This window comes from Volvox carteri, assembly GCF_000143455.1.
Source record: "Volvox carteri f. nagariensis unplaced genomic scaffold VOLCAscaffold_55, whole genome shotgun sequence".
NCBI lineage: Eukaryota > Viridiplantae > Chlorophyta > Chlorophyceae > Chlamydomonadales > Volvocaceae > Volvox > Volvox carteri.
In genome coordinates, this window is record NW_003307598.1 from 573,468 (window position 1) to 582,317 (window position 8,850).

Sequence of the window (8,850 nt, forward strand, 5' to 3'; positions counted from 1 at the left end):
AGGAAAATCAGCAGAAAAGCAACCCCTAAGCCTCAAAGCAACACTCCCAAACCACTCCAAAAAAAAGGAGGACATAAATAAGATGTCAACATATTTCCGCCTCCTTCCCTAAACCCAAACTCCTCCTCCTCCTCCTCCTCTGCCAAGTTAAGCCTTGGCATGTCGGGTGAGCCAATCCAGTGTGACGTCGATGTTACTTTGTCGCTTGCAGCTGATGCTGTAGACACAAACCTCCCGATCGGTGAGCGCCTGCGGTAGTTGGGGTGGCAGTTACGGTAGTCGTGGCGGTTATGGGTCGCGGTTGCACTACACTGCGGGTAGTGGTTGCGGTTGTGGCAGTTGCGGGTAGTGGTAAAGAGGATCTTGGGGGTTGGGACTCCAGCTCTGTAAACCATCCATCCACGACGCGGCCCCACACCAGGCGAAGTGACGTCATGGCGCGTAATGTCGTGGTGATGTAACGTCGCATGCGAGGTGGTGTGATGTGAAGTCATGGGGGGCACTGAGGCATGAGCGAGACACGTTTTACGGCGCGGCGCACAGCCACACACGGACACATCAAAACCCGCGACACCAAGCAAACCCCCCACCCAGTCCTCTCACCGTTGTGACTGAGAATAGCCCCCCCCACCTAACAACCAAACCGCCACCATCACAGACCCGTTTCGTACGCCGTACACATGAAACCGCTGTTATGATCAAGTCGTGCTCCGTACGCTTCCATCAAACCGCGACTGCTAGCTCTCACCTTCAGGTTCATCATCTCCTTGAGTTGCTCCACACCGAGCGCACCAGGCAGGTCGTTCTTGTTGCCCAGGACCAACAACGGAATACCCTACATAAGTAGCAGCAGCAACAGTAGCCGCAGCAATAGCACATCCACAACAGTTGACAACCGTCGTATTCGCCACCCAACAGCCCCCTACGACCCATAGCAAGCATTAGCACCCAACAGCACATCCACAAATAGCAGCGCCACAACAGTTGCGACAAATTAGCGACCCAGGCCTCCCCCGCCCCCGCTTTCACGAATGTCCCCGCACTCGAGTGCATCACTTGTAACTTGTAACCTAACACGTAGCAGTAGCAGCAGCTGAGCAGCAGTAGCAGCTTATCCGACCTGGCGAGTCCGTCCTGATGTGGCCGGGTGGCACCCTACCCCCCCCCTTTTAAAAAACCCTTTCGAGGCTGACACTGCTGAGCGACGAGGAGTTGTTAATCTGAATCGTTGTAAATATCTTAATCAGGCAACACACGGGAATGTGTCCTCCGCGCCCTCCTATATCGCAGCGCTCTATAATGCCAGGCTTTTTCACATCACAACGCAACCCATGCACAGCCACCCCATTCACTCGCTCTCAACCCAAATACCTAATAATACGCCCTTTCTCTCTCTTTCCCTCCCTCCCAAACCCCGCCCTCTCCCAGCCCACCCTCTCCCTCACACCCATATGCATACGCATCCCATCCCGACCGCCCATACGGGCACCGCTACCTTCAAACTGGGTCTCTCCAGGAGCGCGTGGAGCTCCCTGGCTGCCATTGGCACTGAGTCCGCATCCGCCGCGTCAACCACGAACACGATGGCCTGCACCCCTCGACAGTACCGCTCCCACAGGCTCCGAAACCGCTGCTGACCTGGAGGGGTGGATTGGTGGGATTGGTGGTGACAATGCTGGTGGTGGTAGTTGTTGGTGTGTGCTGGCGGCAAGTGGTGGTGATGGTAGTGATGGTGATTGTAGTGGTGCTTTGTGGTAGTGGTAGTAGTGGGACGGCGGCGATGGTGATGGTAGTAAAATACGGTGGTGGCGGAGATGGCCGAGCCATAACGTCCAGGTACTCAGCCCCTCGCCTGTACGACCACTTACCGCCCAAGTCCCACATCTTTATCGTAACGCCGCCTTTTGTCATCTTGCGCATGTTGAAGCCAACCTGCGACGGGACGAAGGAAGATTCAACCGCACAGCGTGCGGTACGTTTGTACGACTATAAAGTTTGGCACGCGATTTGACGTATGCGGTGTTGCTTTCCGACATGGAACGCGGTCCGTTGGCAAGCCGCAAGGCAGGCAGGAGGTCACTGCGGCCTTGAGACCGCTAAAAAGGTTCTCCTAGAGAGAGGGGATTGTTTACGCTTAGCAGGAGCTGAGCATCTTCTGGGTATGCAATATCGTGCGACTGCATCGCCGGGACAGGATCCGGCTGCAAGCGTGCGGAGGGGGTGTGATTATGGCAGGCTCTGCCTCAGCCCCCGTCCGCGCTCTCACCGTGGGAATCATATCCTCCGTATACTGACCCGTGGTCAGCACTGAGACAAATGTAGTTTTCCCGCCCTTGTTCAGGCCAACCAAGCTGAGCTCCATCTCCCTTTTGAAGAAGAGAGAACGGAGCCAGTCCAGGAGGCTACTGAACCAACCAAACAAGCCCGTGGGCGGTGCCATTATGAATTAAAGCCGTTCTATGCGATCCGGAGGCTGTCAGCGAAAAGCTGCAATTCGCAGTCAAGCGATTGATTTCACGACACGCCGCAACGCGTGTGTGCCAAGGTAAAGTCCTGTCCAAACAATGCAGTGATGCCTATCTGACTTATGCTCAGGTTCTCGGTCCCTTAAATCAGAGCTAGACCTAGCTAGAGCTTGTCCAACTACCGAATTGTATTATAACAAGCCAAAGCTCAACGTACGATATTCCCCGTGGTCAAGTAGAGTTCGAGAAGGATAAAGGAACGATTACCTTTTCAGGAAAGCTTATGTCCCGTCGTATCAGTACATCACCATGAGGCGATGCGCGGAACTTTGGAAATGGCAAGCTATCGACACTTATTCTTTATGATAACACACTAATCAGTTATAATATTGTGGTCATAATTGTATTGTCTACTTGGAGGATAAGTCCAGACACTTCAGATCGCGCGCGAGATTTTTGGTGCACTCTTGCCTAGTAATTTACATACCTTGAATGGCTCTTCAAGAGGCCTCGCTATTGCTCCAACGCTTGAAGGTTTGAGGAAACTCTCTTGGAGCTCTTATCGGAAGATGCCCTTTCCATCCTGCTTCATGGTGGCACCACTTGGTCGCAGGATGCGTTGGGCAAGGATAACTTGAGCACCGCAGACAGCGCGCTTAGCCAGCTAAAGGTGCAGTTCGAGCAAAGCGTTGATGCCGCGCTACCAATACTCGCAACCTTTACCCCCTTCCCTCCCTCGTTGCCCTCCCCACGCCAATTGCCCGCAGCTTAAACTTATCCAACTACCAGCTCTTCCACCATCATTTGAACAAACTCCAACGGCACAGCAGGAACTGCTACTAGGGCGTAAGTGTGCTATCCCCGGAGGTGGCGACATAGAGGATGCAACACATGGGGAACGCTTGCACCCGGTCCCACATCCCTTTCTTGGCTAGCCGGGGGCCTCCTTTGGCCCATTGACTAGGTGTTAAGTGATTAAGCTAACTCCAGCCTCCGCCATGCTTGCCAATTTGCCATCTGGTACGGCCCTCCAAAACCCTCGAGCAGGTGAGGTGCTGGAGCAGGGGGTACTGCTCAGCCTCCATAAACAAGATGAGGCCGCCATGGAGCGCAGTTTCGCACAGCTCCGAACCTACTACAACGACACACGGTGCGCTTCATTCCCCCCCCAACCTGGAGCCCGAAAATTTTCTGAACGCATGCTGTCATACCTAATGCCTTGCAGGCCCATCCAAGGTCACTGCATTGCTCCCATTGGTGCGATTACCTGCCCTTCCCACTGTCCTCCTGATGCCCAGTTCCCCTTGCCCAGCTCTCCACCACTCCCACCCTATCCCCGCCCCGCCCTTCCCTGCCCTACGGCGTCACCACTCTGCTTCGTCCTGCCGCCAGCTTCGTTTTGTCTTGGCCCCCATGACCCTGATACGCCACTCACGATGGCAACACTAGCAACTGGTATATGTTTGAAACGCAGCATGCATATCCCTCCTCCTCGCCCCCTTGGCCCCTACTCGCCGCGGCCCCGCAGTGCCCTGCTTCCGGCCTCTCCCAGCGAGGTGACTATGCAGGGCCTCAACCTGCTGCGATTGCTGGTCCAGAACCGCATCGCCGAGTTTCACACGGAGTTGGAGCTCATCCCGCCGCAGGTTGTTGCTGTTGTTGGGTTGGGAGAAGCGCCTGGGATTTCTCTCGGACTCTTCTAGCAGTTGAGGATATGATTCCGTTGCGGCATACAGTTTTTCAGTTGTGTTGTTGGGGACTAAAGTAAGGGGGTCGTGTGTTCGGCCGCGGTCCAGCTCACAGTATCATCACTTTACATCGCACATCTGCTGCTACATGCTGCTGTCCACCCACCGATTGCCTCTGCATGTCATCTCCTGTGCTCCCCCCCTTGTGCGCGCGCGCGCACATGCCACGCTCCTGCCCGCGGCTCCAATCACTAAAACATGCTCAAACTTGGTATTCACGCGCGCGGTGTGTGCGCACGATGTACATGTATGTTGTCACGTCTCTCCCGCAGGCTCAGCAAGATTCAGCCATCTTGCAGCCTGTGCAGCTGGAGCAGTGGCTGATGGAGGGCGCATACAACAAGGTACTGGCGGCCTCCCGCGAGGCCGCTTCGGAGGTGCACGGCATGCTGCTGGCGCAGCTGGCCACGACCGTCAGGTGGGTCCTTGGTTACTGTAGAGCTGCGTTAAGATTGCGGTTCCAGTGGAGGTCTGTCTGTGTCTATGTCTGTCTGTCTCTGTCTGTTTGTGTCTCTGTCTGTTCGTGTCTCTGTCTGTGTCTGTCTGTCTGTTTGTGTCTCTATCTGTCTGTGTCTGTCTGTCTGTGTCTGTCCTATCACGTATCGTGGCTGGTGTGATAGGCCTCTCTCGGTGGATGTGGATATGCCCGTGGTGTTCCCCACCGTTTCCCACTGACGGGGGAATATGACGCACAAATATTGCGCGCAGAGACGAGGCTGCGAGCTGCAGTGAGAAGGCCTACGAGCGGCTGCGTGTACCGGACGCCCAGAAGCTGCTGCTGTTTGACAACGATGCGGAGGTGCGGGAGTATGCGAACGAGGTGCGCGAAGGGGAGTGGGGATTGCGTGCAGAGATGGTGAGTGTCAGAGAAAATGGATCTATTATTGTGACTCCGGGGCGGGTGACAGAGATTTGTGACCCGTGGGTCGGGAGATGATACAGGCGTCCTGGGGAGCCAGGCGCAGGGCTACGTGACCGTAAATGCTGCCAGCCGTGAAAGCCCGCGAGTCTGGATTGTGTGTGGAGTGCGGTGTGGTGGAACTGATGAGGCTGTGCACAAGATTGTCGCATCTGCTAAGAATGACGATGATGATGATGCACGCGTATGGTGTTGTTGTTGTTGCAGAGCTTTATGAGTTTGTGGCTTTGTGCATTTTGTCTTTTTCATTTTGTGACTTTGCGCATTTTGTCTTTTTCATTTTGTGGCTTTGCGCATTTGTCTTTTTCATTTTGTGTGCAGCACGGATGGACGATCACGCCCGATGACTACATTGTCTTCCGAGCGGCCGCGGCGGAGGGTACGGCAGCCTCCAAGGCCATTCCCTCCCTGGAGCTGATCAACAACGCGCTGGTATATGCCAAGGAGCTCGAGCGGATAGTTTGAAGGATGGGAGGGGGAGAAAGAATGTGTAGGAGGTTGGAGTAGGGAAGGAACGGAGTAGTACGGGAGGAGAAGAGGAAAGAGTAGGGAGATTTGAATGGGGTGGCTGCTGAACATGAGCAGGGCTACGTGTCTTTTCGCTCTGCTGGGCTGGCTGAGAATGCGGTCTGCACATAACTTTCCGGAAAAATGCTTTCGGGACGACCTTCTGGGGGTCAGATGTAACGTAATCCGTACGTCCATCAGGTAGCTCATGTGTTGGGAAGGGAGGGGAAGGCAGGAATGCTCGGAAGGGCATATAACTGCATCAGTTTGCATTGTCTTGAATAGGTGAGAGTCAGGAATTCCGAAGCAAAGCCATAAGCGTGTGAACAAGTACTGGAGCAATGAATAACACGACGAAAGGAAATGGAGGCCATGAATGTATTGTTTATAACGATAAACCCTATAAACCTGAAGTGCAAATCAGGACCGGATAGGATTGGCTCGGGCTCTTTCTGAATCAGCGCTTAGGTGGAAACCAGGACGGCTGAACACGGGTTAGCTTAGCTGCTTTTCGTAAACAAGTGGCTGCGGTCAAACCCTTCACCTGCAAAGTTAAGTATGCTAATTGAGCCAGTGCCCGCGCTCCTAAGCATTGGGGTCTATCACACGACGAGCTTCAAAGCCACGAGCACGATGTGACTCCTTAAGGTGAATAGCGATCGCCTTCGGTCGCTTCCCCGCTGCGAAGAGGAGCCTGCTACCTGCCATAGGCACTCCTCCAAGTAGTGCTCCACTGGTCGATTTTATTAGGTCGAAGGGGAGCGGCTTAGATTGTAATGGGTATTATCCCATGGGGCTACCATACGTGCACACTCGACTGTACGAAATGCACGACAAATACTGTTCAGACAAGGAGAGCTTTTGCACATTTCCTTGTCCATTTTTTGCAAATTCTCGTGCCTGCTGTTTTTCACGAAACTGAATGTCCTTTGTGTTTGTGCCGCTCCTTGCGGCGTGCATCGTGGCTGCGGCCGCGAGCACGCCGTTAGTGCTTGTGGATAGTGCTCAGCATGTATACATACGGCAAGGACCTGAAGTTCCCTTTGAGAAAAATGCAGCTTCTGCGCTAGTGGCAGCGACGACTGGTTTGATGCCAGGTTCGGTGATCGGCGCGGACCTCTCCCGGCAGGTTGGTTCGAGTGCTTAACTTACAGTCATATGATACAATTCATATACTTAACGCAATTTAATTATGCAGCTGGCTGGAATCCTAAAGCCGAGTCCCTTGGCAAAGCCTAAGGCTTTTATCACGCTGAATATTGGGGGTCTGTCAGCGGGTAAGAAGGTTAGGGCACATGGCCAGCTTCATCATGCGTCTCATACAGGTGCTTTTGTGGCACAGGCGCAGTTGGAGACCTTTTTGCTCATCGCGCGCTTCGGACAGTGGAGCTGACTGGCGATGGATGTCCTGCTTCGGCGCTTGTGGATGGTCTCAGCATCGTTTCAGCCGCGAACCCATCCGTCACGCTGGCTGTGATTGACCAGATGGGAGTGCAGGTAGGAGGACTGGCAATTCAGGGTTTTGGACCAGCTACCTCATGGGCAGAGATCATGAGGTGTGACCTGGATCGCAGAACTGCAAGGAGGGATGCGTGGAGCAGAACCTGGCTAGCGCTGCAGAGGACGCCCAGCTGGACCTCAGCGCGCTGGATCTGTCGCAACAGGAAGCAAAGCTGTTCGCGGTCGAACTGGGCAGCGTGTACGCAGGCCTGAAGGGGCAGCTTGCGGCCGTCCAGCAGCGGAATGAGCTGAAGGTACAGCAAAACGACGTGGAACTGTACGAGATCTCAATTATGGGGATGCACGCACTGATTAATAAGTACGGTCAGGACTCGCCCGAGGTTTTCGCAGCTACATCTGCTGTGGTAAAGCTTCTGAAGTGGGCTGTGGAGGCCCTCGACGCCGTTTACGATGGGGACACCGTGTACCAGGTGGGCAATTTCGCATGTTAACATCGGTATGCAGCGCAGGGCTCACAAGCAGGGCTCACAAGCTTGAGCTCCGTGGGCTAATTGGGCCCGGGCCATATCGTAGCGGTTGAGTCGGCCTGTTTAGCACACAGCACAGTCATGTTGGGTGATCGGGCTTCTTGTGGAAGTTCATGGGCACGGTACCGTCCGAGGAGCTAAGGAGCTCCGAGTCATATGATAGGGGAGACCTATCATAGCGGGGTACTGATTCGCGGCGCTTGTCTCTGCTGCAGGTCCTTGCGATGCAGAAGGGACCCACTCAGACAGCGACTTTTACCCGCCTTGTTAACTGGAAGGACCAGACGCGCAGGCAGCTGCTAGCAGGTACGTTTAGCAGGCTTTTGGGTATCTAGTGGCCGGGAATGGGAAGGTGCTCTGCGGTATGGCTGATTGGGTTTCGGAGCTCTTTTGTTGGCTCATGCTGCTATGGATCCTACGGTTCGTTGCGAACCAAGCTGTGCACCAAGGGGGGGGGAGTTGATTCCTAGCGGGAACCTTGGAAAGGAAATGAAGACGCCCCAGGGGTGTGTGCTGCATGTCAGCTCCTTTTGCCGCATGGCTGACACCTTGTCCTTGCAAACACCTCTGTTGTGCAGTCGCTCTCTTAACGACTTGGGTTAACGACGGATAATGTTTCGTGTTCCCTGTGGCGGCTGAGGGTAGCAAAGCCGTGCAATTTTGTGCATGTTGCGTATCGTGTGTGTGTGTGTGTGTGTCTGTGTGTTACATCTTGGTTTGCGTTACTCTCCAAATGTGTAACGGCCCATACGAGCCGGACAAGGCCCATACGAGGGCCAGTCTAGGGCTGTCCGAGATAGATAGGCTACATGGAAAACGCGTATTGAGCTCCGGCAGCCTAGCCCTGCCAATCAATGTTTAATCTCCAAGATATCCGTAAGATATACTCGCGTATTCACCAAGAGAGAGAGAGTGTGTGTGTTTACACCTTGAATGACGTCGCAACGCAACCCTATCCTCGTGTGCATGTGCAGCCACATTCCCGGATGCCGATGAGAAGACCCAAGCCCAACTCTTTTCCGTGAAGGCGGCAGGCTACGGTTCCTTCATCCTGCTGCTTTACTTTACCCTGGCTTCCATTTGGTGCATGTGCAACATGCCGTTTAAGCGGGATACCCTCCTCTACGGCAGCAAGAAGGAACAGTAAAAATGAACTCGTGCTGGTGCAGCGTTGACCCTAGCTGTGCAAGCGTTATCGAGCGGTGCAGTGTTGCCACGGGCTA

At 54.3% G+C, this 8,850-nt stretch overlaps 3 protein-coding genes across 3 annotated transcripts; 2 read left to right on the forward strand and 1 right to left on the reverse strand.

Annotated features, from left to right (window-relative positions):
• Positions 1-147: 147 nt before the first annotated feature.
• On the reverse strand, positions 148-2,440 carry arf5 (small Arf-related GTPase; the record flags this gene model as incomplete). The annotated part of the gene is made up of 5 exons (XM_002955862.1): positions 148-249; positions 749-835; positions 1,496-1,638; positions 1,869-1,932; positions 2,267-2,440. The coding sequence occupies 5 exons, from the start codon at positions 2,438-2,440 to the stop codon at positions 148-150; spliced, it is 570 nt and encodes a 189-aa protein (XP_002955908.1).
• A 717-nt stretch (positions 2,441-3,157) lies between these two features.
• rpn12 (26S proteasome regulatory complex) lies at positions 3,158-5,597 on the forward strand (the record flags this gene model as incomplete). The annotated part of the gene is made up of 6 exons (XM_002955797.1): positions 3,158-3,311; positions 3,513-3,615; positions 3,994-4,111; positions 4,486-4,631; positions 4,922-5,033; positions 5,454-5,597. 6 exons carry the CDS (start codon positions 3,158-3,160, stop codon positions 5,595-5,597), a joined length of 777 nt encoding a protein of 258 aa, XP_002955843.1.
• A 1,234-nt stretch (positions 5,598-6,831) lies between these two features.
• VOLCADRAFT_106980 (uncharacterized protein) lies at positions 6,832-8,774 on the forward strand (the record flags this gene model as incomplete). The annotated part of the gene is made up of 5 exons (XM_002955798.1): positions 6,832-6,916; positions 6,982-7,136; positions 7,214-7,570; positions 7,843-7,933; positions 8,602-8,774. The coding sequence occupies 5 exons, from the start codon at positions 6,832-6,834 to the stop codon at positions 8,772-8,774; spliced, it is 861 nt and encodes a 286-aa protein (XP_002955844.1).
• Positions 8,775-8,850: the final 76 nt, after the last annotated feature.